The 14,249-nt window shown below is 43.5% G+C and overlaps 1 protein-coding gene across 7 annotated transcripts in view; it reads right to left on the reverse strand.

The window, feature by feature from the left end:
* The window catches only part of RGL1 (ral guanine nucleotide dissociation stimulator like 1), a 190,225-nt gene that overhangs the window by 112,599 nt on the left and 63,377 nt on the right, over window positions 1-14,249 (reverse strand). For all 7 annotated transcript variants that reach the window (XM_053245816.1, XM_053245817.1, XM_053245818.1 and 4 more), the window contains one exon: window positions 13,924-14,034. In XM_053245816.1, the coding sequence (XP_053101791.1) occupies window positions 13,924-14,034 (111 nt within the window). The remainder of the gene's footprint in view (window positions 1-13,923; window positions 14,035-14,249) is intronic.

Raw genomic sequence — 14,249 nt, forward strand, 5'->3', positions numbered from 1 at the left:
AACTCCCAGTGGGCCTCAATACTAAGGATTTCACACTAATTCAAAGACAAACTCACCATTAACAGCCATATTATTAAGACATCACATTTTACTCACTTATCACAAGAAGCAAAGTAAGAACAAATGAATACAATCCTAGCTCATAAGCCTCAGCTCAGTATTCACAAGCCCTGATTCTCTGTATATAGTGCCAAACTAAATATGTGCACAGCGATTTACAGTATATTATAGTAATTTTTTTTAACCTGTAGCCCCTTTGGCGGGCTTCCTAAAGGCCATGTGTGTGGGGAGTCTGCAAAGGTTCCCCCTCCCCCCCACTGGCCTCTAGGGCCTCACAGGGACCATTTGAGCATGTGTGGTGGCCATTCTTTAGAATATTTTTTTTAAATGGCTGCTGAAAACAAAATGGCCACCACACATGCTCAATTGGCCTCTGCAAGGCCTGGCATGGCCTAGGGCCTCACAGAGGTCATTTGAGCATGCATGGTGGCCATTTTGCTTTTGGCAGCCATTTTTAAAATGTTTTCATTTTAAAAAATGGCACCCCCTTCAAGTGGCGCCCGGGGCACATGTCCTGCCTGCCTCACCCTAGATACGCCTCTTGAGTGTAAGGGATATAAGAAAAAGCTGGACAAGCCATATATGGAGATAGGAACATACAGTAGGAAGTTGCCTTATACCGAGTCAGATCAGTGGTCCATCTAGCTCAGTATTGTCTACATTGATTGGCAGTGGCTCTCCAAAGTTTCAGGCAGGAGTCTCTCCCAGCCCTACCTGGAGATGCCAGGGAGTGAACCTGGAACCTTCTGCATGCAGATGCTCTTTCACTAAGCTATGATCCCATTCCTTAATGGGAATATCTTACAGTGATCACGTGTAGTCTTCCATCCAAATGCAAACCAAGGCAGACCTTGCTTAGCAGAGGGGACAATTCATGCTTGTCCACAAGACCAGCTCTCTCATCCCCTAGAACAGCTTTCCGCCCATAAAAGGGGCCCAGAGTAATAGATGAGGAAATAAGAGAGTAAATGTATGTGGAAGGAGATAAAGTAGTGGGGTAATAAATGCACAACCTTTGGAAGACTGCGGTTTAAAAGCATTTATTTTATCTGGTAGAGGGCAACTGATAATATCCCAGAGGGTAATGAAAGTGGGCACAGGGCCCACTGTCCCAACAGCACTGCTAAGAAGTTCAGAAGCCTCAGAAGATAACTGCTGGTTTCTCCTCTCCATCTGTTAATGTTAGGAGCCCACTATGGTTGCCTTGCCCAAGGGAGCCGAAGTTCTGGAGCTGGCAGCAGGAGCAAAAGAAAAGAAAAGCAAGTGGGAGGTATCCTTTTAACGTACATTATTTGTAATAATATGTTGCTGCTGCTTGCTCTGAGCTTTAGAACAGGGCAGAATACTAGCACATAGAAATAAATCCTATGCATAATTACAAATGAATGAACAGCCTTGTTCAGGAATCAGGTCTGCAACCTAAAGGTATGCTGCAGACTTTGACCCAATGTACAAAGAACAGTATTTGGAAGCCTCCACATGTCAAAAGAAGATAAGGGGTCAGATACACAGTACTGGCAGAAGCTGGGTCCAACCCACAGGAAAGTGGTGCATAAAGCATGACCATGGTCATACTAAGCATATACCAGCGCAACACGTGGTAATGCAGGAATCTACTCCTTCAAGCTGATTATCTGGCTGGCCTGTCTGTACAACTTTGAATGGAGCCAGCTACAGCTGGGGTGGGGCATGCCACAAGGCATCCTATGCCAGAGGAGTGGGTGCATTCTGGGCCTTACTGCAGCTCATTGAATCACCTGGTGACTGCATCCTGTAGGAAACTGGAAAGGACTTGGCATTTAGACAGCCACTATGCAACCAGAGTCCTATGAGCACAGACCAGTTGCTTGACCTGGATAGCTATTAGGGCACACTACTCAATTCTCTCCAGCCTCCCTGGCCACAGTGTAGCAAATCTCAAAAGTGCAATTAGGCATAGCTTCCTCTCCCACTATGGGCTATGGGAAGCATGAGGCCATCTGCACTTTTTGTCTCTTGCAGAGAAGGGCTGAGCTATGCTCTAAGGCCAGCATGCCAGAAAATATGGACCACAACACAAAAGCATGAAAGAACTTGGAGCAGACTCATCCCAAACAAGATTTTATCAAAAATCAAATTTCTTCTCCTCTCAAAGAAGAAAAACCCACCAGGTCAAAACTTTAGATGTTCCTAAAAATAAAGGAGTTTAGATTCCTTTCCAAAATGTATATGCATATTTTCTTTAAAGTTGCAAAACAAATTGGATTTAAAAGAATGCTCATTTACAACTAATCTTAACATCAAGTTTAGGAAGCCAGTCCCCGGCCTTATTAAGACAAAATGAAGAAAATCCTTTTAAAAACACCACTACATTGAATCAGTTTGAATCTGCCCTCAAGAAATGAAGGAAACTATGACCAGGAATTTTTCCTTCAAAAGCTACCAATCATTTATATGATGGGAGAAAATGAGTTCCATATCATTCTATATTTCCTGAGAGAACCACAAACCTCTACAATATGAAATATGAAGACATTACACAAACAAAAAACCAAAACAAAACAAAGGGAGTTTACAAAGAATATAACCAAGAGCACTGTCTATGGCTGAAACAACAGCTCAGGAATTTGGCATTTATGTGTTCAACTCATTTATAGGGGGAGAGGGGGAGAGCTATAACTTGCAAGCATTTTTGCTCTTGGCAGGCTTTACAGTTACATGACCTCAGCTAAGGAGTCTTCTAAGCATTAGGAAGAGAAAAAAAGTTGTTTCAGTTCTATGGATGCAGGCGTGGTTAACATGGTTCTCTATGAACTTTTCACAGGCTATTCTGCCATAATGAGACCACTGGGACAGATCTCTTTGGATATTTTCTGAAGAACTATGTTGAAAACAGAAAACATCTATATTCTGGAGCCAAGACACAAAACAGGCCAAATTCATACATGGCCTTACACTACGGCTATGTCTTCTCTCACCCGGGTGGGGGGAACAGTTCGGAATGACAAGCTTTTCAGTACTCAGTGAATGCACGCTGCGGTGATTAAAATGGAGAGTGGTGCTATACAAAAAGCCCGTTCTCAACATTCTGTCACATTCTAGTGTGTCCAAGAAACAGAACTCAAGGCCATGGTATTCAGATAAGAGCAGACTCAAATCTTAAGCCCTTAAGTTACCTAAGGCAGTAAACAAGTGTAGCCCCTGCTGCCCTGAGTGTGCCCCTGAGTGGATTCCTCAGCATCTCCCTTAGCTTGCACCACCATCAAAAGACAAGCCAGGAGACATACTCCATCTGGCCTGCCTGAGGAAAAGCCCAGTCCCTGGATGACTGTAGGCCCATTCACACATTATATTCAATACTTCATTCATTTTTCATTTTCGCACTTATATCCCACTCTTCCTCCAAAGAGCCCAGAGCAGTGTACATGGTTATGTTTATCCTCACAACAACCCTGAGAGGTAGGTTAGGCTGAGAGTTAAGTGATTGGCCCAGAGTCACTCAGTTAGTTTCATGAATGGGGATTTGAACTCGGGTCTTCCCAGTCCTAGTCCAACACTCTAACCACTATGCTATGCTGGCTTGTATGTGTGTACAGTGTATGCGTGTACAGTGTGCACACTAGTATTAATTGAAAATAACTATTAAATTAATTAATTTAATTAATAACACTTGTATGTGTGTACAGTGTACACAGGTACAGATCTGTACAGTCGTTCACATGTTTTCTTGAACCCAAGTATAGAAGTGCACTTCCCATCTCTACCATGCATTTGAAGGGCCTGTATCCAGGTTCATTTTTAAATGAACACAGATACAGTCATTCACACAAACACATGTACGGGTATACAGACATTTGTACACCCAAACAGCATAATGCCTGAATCAGGCTAGTTATAGCCCTCTTCCAGGAAGTGCAGATGTAAGGGCAACAGCAGCAATCTCAGAAACACTGGAGGGTTGGAAAGAAACATTAACATTGCATTCCATTAGAGGCAATCTTGAATGGCCTTACCATCATAGTTTGTAAGCCTTCAGGGGAATCAGCTAGATTGAAAGGTGAGGGTGCATCTTTAAAATACATACATACATACTTTTTTCTCCAACATAAACTGAATGATGGTTGCTCATTACTATGGGGCGGGGGGGGGGGGGAAATAATGCACTATACTTATTACTAAATTTCTCAGGTGCAGAAAATCCGAGAATCAAATCCAAGGGGAGCTTTTTAGGAGTGGGGTTAGAGAATGGCATTGTGGTATTGCAGGGAAGAAAAAGAGAACCAGGGAAACTCTTCAAAAGAGGGGAGGGGGATAAGAGAGCTAGAAGGAATAGGGGTTGGAAGCATCATGGGTGCCAAGCTGTGGGTGGCTCTAGAGATGGTCCTACACCTGGCCACCTGATGGTGTGTGCACAGCCAGGCTCGGCCCACCCCCCCATCCTGGCAGCAGTCCAGAGCACTCTGCACAGGCCACCCACCACCCAGTAGGTTTGACACTTGACAGCAGCAACTCTCTGGAGCAATGCAGAGTGCTGACCATCACCATCTTTTCTTTCATTCATTTTTTTTAATAAAACACAATGCACCTCATTGCTGCATCACAGTCATGCAGCAATGGAATGAGTGCATTGCATTGTTGTTTTAAAAAAAGATAGTGAAGATTAGCATGGTTGCCATGAATCACTCTGGGTTGTGCTGGATTGCTCTCAACCAACTCAGGCATTGGAGAGAACCTTACGGCTGGGGAAGGGGTCTTTTGATGTTCTAGGCTCCCAGCCAGCGGCCAGCTTGGCTGATCTATGATGCCACTCCTGGGACAAAGGGAAGGATGGATTGGAAAAAGCTGGAACAAGGAGGTCAAAACCCTCCCTTATCTGCAGTCCACGCCCATGTAATTTCACAAGCCTTTCTACTAGTTGTCCCCTTGAATAGAGTTCATATGAAATTATTCTGGAGGATTCAACGTGTATCCATTTCTGACACAGCAAAAAAAGAGTTTTTTTAATCCAGTGTTTACACCTAGTGCCTTTCATTTGGAAGACTGACAAGACACAGTTTGATACAGTTGCACAGTCACAGACAGAGTCACCAGCCAGAGGGGAAAGGGCTAGTGAGAAATTGCACCCCTTCTCCCCCACTCTCAGCAATACCCAAGAGAAAAGGGAAGATAATTTGTTTTCCCTTTTTAAACGTAAATTTCAAATATTTGTGTAAACTGCTCAAAACATTTGAGAGAGAGGAAGATCTCAAAGAAACAAACTCAGACAACTTCAACAAGCTATCAGCATTTCAGGCTCTTCCTTACTTTTTATGAAAAGTGGCATCATATATTTAATAACCACTTCAAGAGCTTTAGTTCTTATAATCAGAAAGGGAAGCCACCAGTAACCAACTGTCAGTGTCAACTCCAGAAACTGAAGTTGTCTGTCTCAGCACAAAGCAAGGCTGAGTCAACTCTTAACAGGGTTTTAATTTGTATGAAGCAAGAACTCTGGGAAAACAAACATATGTACACTAAGTTACCAAGGGGCAAATCTTGTGGTTATTCTCATTGGCTGGGATCCAGAAAGCTCCATGTACATGGGAGGGGGAGTCCGCAAGAGGCTACTGTACAAAGCACACCCTCCAGAATGTCAGTGATGAAACAGGAGCTCTCTTGTATATCTGGAACACCTATTCTCATCACAAACATCTCTGTCATCCCACCACCCCCAAACACACTGCTGAAGGACAGCACAGGCTTTTCGGAGCCTCTTATACCTGCATTCATTCACGACGCAACTGCATATTCCCTATTGGCTTCTGAAGCAGGGAATGCTAATAAACAAACAGCTACCTTCTTATAAAACTTGAAAAAGTTGAATCTTACAGTACACCTGGTTGAATTTATTTACTTACTCATTTTTTAAACAATATTCTAATACAACTTTTTAAAAAAAGTTTACACAAACCAGTTTACAACCGTTAAAGCGTAAAAGACACCCTTATATAAAAGTGAAAAGTAAAAAAAGAAGTGCAGCAGAACACAACCAACATTAACACTGGCTCAGATATTAACAGGGTTGAGGATTAAAAGCTAGCTGGAAACCTAAAGAACTCTAGTGTGTATGGTTTGTGCTGAACCAGCTGGCCTAGAACTGGGGCTGGTTGGAAGGTTTGATCGTGAACCAAACTGGGCCAGGTTCAGGCAAACCGGTTGAGCACAATAAGGAGCGGCCAGGCAAGAGAAGGCAGCATGCGCAGAGGCCAGATCCAAGATGTTGCCAAGTAGGCAGCTTGGTAAAGGAGCGGGGAGTACGCGTTGGGCCATGCCGAAAGGGTGAGCGGTGGCGAGCAGCAGTGCCGGCAGCTGCGCCAGGTGGGGTAAGCAGCTTTTTTCATCTCTCACCACCCCCGCCCGGCCATCCCTTCCCTCTTGAATGCCCACCCCACCCCCTGTAGTTGTAAAGGGGAATCATCACAGGATATCCTTACAAGTATATCCCCCAAACCAGTTTGACCCAGTTCGGTGGCCGAACTGGACCAGATTAGGTTGGTTCAGATACGAACTGAACCAGCCAAACCAGTTCCATGCACACCCCTATACAGATGTGAGTGACGTTTCAATAAATCCCCATCCTCATTTCCCTTCCTGTTGTCTCCTGTTTTCTAGTTGTAAGCCCTTTGTGGCAGGTACCTGTCCTTTTATTCTTTGTCAAGCACCATGTACACAGATGGAGCTATATAAATTGAAGTAGTAGAGAAAAGTTACCAAGACCAACTATATGTTAAAAGTACATTTTGTAATTGGGACACCACCGCCTTTGAAATCAGCCACATAGTGCATTAGCAGTTTATTTTGATTTTCTACCCAGCTGAGAGCTCACGATCCTTGCTCCTCTGTCTGATGAAGAGTTGTGTGTGAATAAAAATTCGCACACCACATTAATAGGGATTGGTCCAACAAAACATACTCCCACCACTATTCTGTGTACGCAATGAAAAATACAGTCAATTCTAACACCTCAGAACAGAACAGCTAATAGCAGTTGTTTCTCAGATCCGGAAAAGTGAAGCATTCCAAGAAATCAATGTGAGATTTCAAACAATTGAAAAAACATTCCTGCTGATGCATGTTGAAAATAGTTCCCATTTTTAAGTGAGAATTGCTGATGGAGTGGAATATTAAATTAGCTGCCCTGTTGGTTATGGTTCCAAACCAGCAGCAAATCCTTAAATGTAACCCTATTCAGCGACTAACTTGACTCAAGGTCTAGATGGAGAGTGGTGAGCCAGTGAGGCCACTCTCCAAAGCAGGGGCAGAGCTAGCAGTGTCTCAGCATGTTCCGTTAACACAAGTCCACAGGGGCGCTGGGGCACTCAGGGGGTGCCATCGCAGGTCCATCACTTGTCTCGTTCTCATGCCGGGCACCACACTCCGGCCCTGTGAGCCAACGCCTCCTCCTCCACTTCTGCCTTTGGCCCCTGCCACCGGCCTTCGTAGTGCCAGTGGCAGAGGAACTAAAGAGCATGCCCAGCGAGTGGCAAGTCAGCTGGGAATGGTGGTAGGTGTGCACGCATCATTTCTTGGCTAGCTTTTCACACAGAAGGCATGCTGTTTAGTTCCTCTACCATCAGCACCATAAGAGCTAGAAGAGGTGGAGGAAGAGGTACAGACTGATGTGTCGGAGGAGGAGGTGGTGGTGGTTAGTGTGCATTGCTGGGGGCGCAGCCTCTGTGGTGGGGATGGTGGCTGTTGCTGCTGCTGCCACCAACCAAAAATGAAATGAGGGGGGGAAAACTTTTTGCTATGCCTAATGGTGCCATGAAAATAAAATCGGGGGGGGGGGGGAGAGATGATGATGATGATGATGATGATGATGATGATGATGATTTGGACACAGGCCATCATTATACCACTGCTCCAAAGTGAGTGCTGGAAAAGACTTATGACTGAAGTTAACATCCTTGCCTCTGGCAACTTGAGTTCTTTTGGGGAGCTGGATATGGGCCAAGGGCCATGAGTGGCAGTTCCATAACAAATAGCATTATTTGTCATCCTGAACTTGGCTTGCTCTGATTAAAGCAAACAGTAGGAGGGTAGGTGTGTGGAGTGGGATGGGGTCAGCAGCCTTTTCAATCCAGATGTCAAAAAAACTTGGACCAGCCCTAATACAGAGTCTAGATAACAAGCACTAAAACATTACCCACGGGTAGGTCTGGGGGTGGCTGGTTTCATTTTTTTAAAAGAAAAATCATTTGTGCAAAGCTCACTGTCCATTTAGTGTACCAGTCATTAATGCCCAGGAGACAGGGACAGGAACATACTTCAAACACATTTTTCTTTAGCCTCTTGTTACAAATCTTCTAAACTTATATAGAGGCAGGTTTACATATATAGTGCCCTGCAGCTTACAAGATTTGTTAGGATGGAGCTAGCAAAACAACGGTTTGGTTTTGTAGACAGAAGGATGCAATTTAGAGGGCTGCTCTAGGAATCCTGACGAAACTGGGTTGGGTTTCAATCATTTCTCCTACTGGACCAGGTCAGGCAGATCAAGTTCAGCTCAGTACCAGAATTGCTTTCAATAACATCAGTTTATTTGCATTTCCTAGTCTATAGCTTTTTATGTCTATAAAGTACACTGTACTCTGTTTCCAATATTCTTCCAGTTCTTAGAAGATTTTTTCTCCTTAGCATCTTTTGCATCTTTTGCAAAACCATCACAAAGGTGATTCCAAAACAAAACAATAAATCTCAAAACTAGTGTATGCTGTTTCTAGTTTTCTGTTTTGGGTGTTGTAGATCTTTAACAAAAACTACACAAGGCAAAATGATATACTGTACACATAAACCAACTGGAACTTCCAGTTCTGGCACAGTTCAAGTTCTGTCATACTCACCATGACCAAGAAACAGAATCCTGGTCTAAGGGAGGAGAGCTGGTGTTGTGGTAGCAAGCATGCACTGGCCCCTTTGCTAAGCAGAGTCTGCCCTGATTGCATTTGAATGGGAGACCACCTGTGAGCACTGTGAGATATTCCCCTTAGGGGATGGGGCCACTCTGGGAAGAGCATTTGCTTGCTTGCTTGCAGACAGTTCCAAGTTTCCTCCCTGGCATCTCCAAGATAGGGCTGAGGGAGACATCTGCCTGCAACCTTGGAGAAACCACTGCCAGTCTGTGTAGACAAAACTGAGCTAGATGGGTCAAACAGAGCTTCTAGCTGAGTCCCCTTCACCCTTGCCTTGCTCCCAGGGCAGCTGGGATCAGCAGGGCTGCAGGGAACTCAGCTAGAAGCAATGCTCTCACCAAGCCCCCTGCAGCTCCGCTTCTGCTGATCTAACACTGCTGAATGCAAACAGCTACAGCAGCAGATTGGTAGAGGCAGGCTGGCGGGGGACTCCATTAGAATGGGGCTTCTAGCTTTGGTAGATGGACATCACAGGTGTCCATCTACCAAAGCTAGAATCTCCATTCTTTCCAAGTCTCCTCCCTTGCTGATCTACAGTTTAAACGCCCAGTTTCCTGGATTAGGCAGCCAAGTGTTTAAATCGCAGATCAGCAAAGGTGGAAACTCTTTCCAAGTCTCCTCCCTCACTGGCTGCCACCTCACCACCAACCTGCATGACAGGGAGGCAACTCAGCAAAAATAGAGCTTCATGTTGCCAGGTCCCCTCCCTTGCTGCTCCCCTGCAGTTTAAATGCCTGGCTGTCCAGATTAAGCAGTCAGGGAGGCAGGGCAGCAAAGATCCAAGCAGCAGCAGCCATTGGCAACTGATGCAATGGCTAGGGGTACCTGAGGGCAGTAGGGAAGGGGTGGGATGTCCCCACTTGCCATCTCATGGCACAGATGCTGCCTGAAGCCATTACTCTCCCTTGCCTCATTAACAAGCCACCCCTGCTCATCTTACCCACTCCTACTTCTACAGAAGTTAATGGGTCCCATCAACATCTATTGATTGATTGATAGATTAAGTGCCGCCAAGTCAGTGTCTACTCTTAGTGACCACAGAGATAGATTCTCTCCAGGATGAGCTGTCTTCAACTTGGCCTTTAAGGTCTCTCAGTGGTGCATTCATTGTTGTCATGATAAAGTCCATCAACCTTGCTGCAGGTCGTCCTCTTGTTCCCTTTCCTTCAACTTTCCCCAGCATTTTGGACTTCTCAAGGGAGCTGGGTCTTCACATAACGTGTCTGAAGTATGATAGTTTGAGCCTGGTCATTTGTGCCTCGCGTGAAAATTCTGGATTGATTTGTTTTATGATCCATTTGTTTGTTTTCCTGGCTGCCCATGGTATCCTCAAAAGTCTTCTCCAGCACCAAAGTTCAAAAGCGTCAATACTTTTTCTATCTTGCTTCTTCAGAGTCCAGCTTTCGCATCCATAGAGTGTCACGGGTAAAACCATTATCTGAAAGATTCTAATCTTTGTAGGTATATACACATCACGGCATCTAAATATCCTTTCTAAGGCCTTCATTGCAACCCTACCAAGTGCTAGTCTGCAGCGTTTTTCTTGACTGCTGACTGCTGGATCCTTTACTGTTGATGGTCGATCCTAAAAGGCAGACGCTATCCACCATTTCAATGTCTTCATTATAAATTCTGAGGCTGGTTGCTGTACCTGTTGTCATTAGTTTAGTCTTTTTTACATTTAGTCATAGTCACATATTTTCACTGTGCTCCTTGACTTTCATTACTAGAGCTTGCAGATCATCTTCATTCTCAGCTATCTACAGGAGATGTTTATGGGGCTACAATTGGAAAAATGTTGAAATGAGAACAAAACTTGCCCTCTCTCTCTCTCAACTCAAAAACTTAAATTACCATTTTTAAGAGTTGCTTTCAGCAGTGCCAGGGAACTAGAAAAGACTCAACTGGTGTGATTAGTCTGAATCAGTGACTTGCTGCATCCATGCAATGTATGCTAATTGTGTGTGTGTATATATATATGTATATACATATGGCATGACCCTCTGCCACAATACACTTTTCCAGCATGCTTCTTGAAGCTGAACAAACTGCACACAGTTGTGCTCTCAGAACTCCAAATTAAATTTGACAAAAACAGCCTTCAGATATTCCCTTCCTCAACTGCAAGATTTTTATATCCACAGTGACAGGACATAGTGCCACTCTCAGTGGCCTTGTATCCTAGCAAAAGCTGCTGCCTGCAAATAAATAAATAAATAAATAAATAAATAAATAAATAAATCAGATATTTTATTTTTTTACCCAATTCTAATACAAGCAGGAGGCATACATGGGAAATCTGCCACACATCAAAGGAAGCAGATTTGCAATCATCTGTTCTGTTGAGAACACTTCGTACTTCTTGGGAATGAAAAGGGAGAAATTCTCAGCACTCTCTGTATGCAGGGCAAAGTCTGCTTATTTAACCATGCTGCTTTACAATGTTACAGTTCCCAACAAGGTTTCTGTTTGACTTAAATCTCAAGGCAGATCCAACAATCACTGAATTATCAGCCATGTATAGAAATGATTTCCAATATAGAATTCAAGTTTATTTCCTTATGCTTCCACATGAGCAGTGATGAACTGATTTTATTGTATATAAACCGACATACATACACATACATATCTATATCTGTCTGTCTAGATCTTTTATTTTTAGAACTTCTGAGATTCATTTAATGCCATATGGCACTCAAAGTAGCTTACAAGTGTTTATTTATAAAAGATTTAGCAGAGCCATAAGGCAGCTAACAATACAGAATCTGAAAGAAAATAAGAACAACCAACAACACTGAAAAATAAGCTGAGAACAACAGAAAACTAGTCAGTAAAGTCAGTACTAAAATTTCAGTGCAGTTAAAAGGCAAAACAAAGGGTCTTCAGATACAAGAAGCCACTAAAGGCATAGGAGAACAGGATGGACTTCACCTGGCACCTAAAGGATAGTAAGGAAGGTATCATGTCTAGAGAGGAAGTTCCAAACTTGGGTAAAGGTAAAGTTGTGGCGTCGAATTGGTGTTGATTATTGGCGCCCACAGAGCCCTGTGGTGGGGTTTGGTAGAATACAGGAGGGGTTTACCATTGCCATCTCCCGCGCAGTCTGAGATGATGCCTTTCAGCATCTTCTATATTGCTGTTGCCCGATATAGGTTTTTTCCCTTATGAAAAGGCACTCTGAACTGAATACTCCATATTTCTACCCAATGGGCACACAAGGTGGCCTCCAACATCAAAGCCTCTAGAACCTTCCAAGACATGAGAACAGACATGAAAATTACATATACAAAACAAAATCTCAGTAAAACATAATGTAAGCCCTCTTCAAACATGAAGCTATTGGAAACTACGCACTGTGTGTGGGAGGGCGGGGACTGGGATTATGCCTTCTCCACTCCCAAGCTAAATAATATGCATGCATTGGATGGCTCTTTCTAATTGGGTTCAACATGCATAGATACATTAGCCTGACCTGTTTGATTATTACCTCTAAAAACTGTGGGTAACTAGCAACAATTAGGACTAACATACCCCTCTTTCAACATGATATCCAACATGCAGCTATCAGGGGGGCACGGAGCACCGGGGTCAGGTATGATCTTGTTCTTTCACCATACCTAGACTCTGCACAATCAGAACCACAACAAAATAGAATTGTAGAAGTCATTTCGTAGTAACAAACCCTACTGAGTAGGGTTTTTGTTGTTTAATTATTCATGTTATTGAAAAAAAACACTATAGACAACCAAAGCCTTGTCCAAAACCTAAGAGAGAGAAAGTGATACATTTTACCAGAACAACATTTTGGCTGATGTTGGCAAGCTTTGGGGTGTCCCAGATCTTTTAATAAATACTTAATGCAACAAGATTCTGAATTAGAACCAATGAAGAAATCCAAGTGATTTGCAGTCTCTTATACCAACAAGAAATTGGCTTGATTATAAATATGTTAGCACATGCATTTTGTATTTCACTCCAATGTGCGGAATTTCTATTACACTTTTCAGATCTAGTCAGGGGTTAACAGGGCCTAGCACAATGTGATACCAATCATGTGTCATCTGCCACTGAAGTGCAACATTTTCTGGGATGAAGCACAGCAGCTGTATACCAGCACAAAGTAAAAGTGCACTATTATGTAAGGCAGAAAAAACCAGGGGAGAAAACCTAAGAATATCCATTACTACTATGAATATTTATATATCGCTTTTCAACAAAAGTTCCCAAAGGAGTTTACGTAGGGAAATAAAAATAAATAAAGATGGATCCCTGTCCCCAAAGAGCTTACCACCTAAAAGAAAATCTCACAGCAACTGATCTATAACTCCCATAAAACTTCCCACCCAGGCACTGAGCAGGCTGAGATCCATTTTGCTTTATCAATGTAGCATCCACTCTCCTGTCATTCTCTGGAGGTATCCATATCTAACCCAAATCAAATGGGAACTCTTCTGTGCTGGCACTTGGTGGCATCTACCTAGTCAAATATGATTGGCAGGAGCTCCCCAGGGGCCCGGGCACGTGTTTTCCCCCAGACTTGCTTTCAGAAACCCTTTGACTGGACGTGTCAGGGATTGAGCCTGGGATCTTTTGTGCACAAAGCCTGTGCTCTACCAATCAGCCATGGGCCCTTCCCTTTTCTCTTAAGATAAGTAAAAACATCTGAAATTTAAACCACAGTTATTACTGAGACCTTGGTGGGTTTTTTTAAAACTGCATTGAAACCACAGCTGGCCCAAATCCTTCAATTTCATGTCTCGCATAAGAAATGAAGAACCAAGCACAAAAGGAGACCAGCAAGTATTTTAATGTTAAAACCAGGCTTTGGCACAGCTAACAGCAGAGCAGCTTGCTTGGAATTCCACTCTTTCAACCAGGACTCCAAAGTCCACCAAGCATTTCCACAAGATGCCAAAGTGTCGTTTTCACTCACCCCTAGCCATCTTGCTCCTTTATTGGCAGCCTGTTGAATCTGCACTCTTTTCAGGGTGACATGGTAAACTGCTCCTTCCTCTACCTCTTCACCCCAGTCCTGAATTGAGCTCTGCCACAGGACGAAAAGAAATGTTTGGGTTTTGTTTTTTTTTTTAAATGCAAGACACAGCAACAAACATTACTTTCCCTTCTTCCCCATAGAGCCCAGATCTAGGCCAGCCACTGCATAGCTTGTTGTAGAGGGCTCACTGCACAGGATGAGGGGTACACTGTAAATATAACATATAACAATCACAAAGCAACGCAAGACACTTTTCAGTGCAG

Source organism: Hemicordylus capensis, chromosome 4 (genome assembly GCF_027244095.1).
Source record: "Hemicordylus capensis ecotype Gifberg chromosome 4, rHemCap1.1.pri, whole genome shotgun sequence".
Classification (NCBI taxonomy): domain Eukaryota; kingdom Metazoa; phylum Chordata; class Lepidosauria; order Squamata; family Cordylidae; genus Hemicordylus; species Hemicordylus capensis.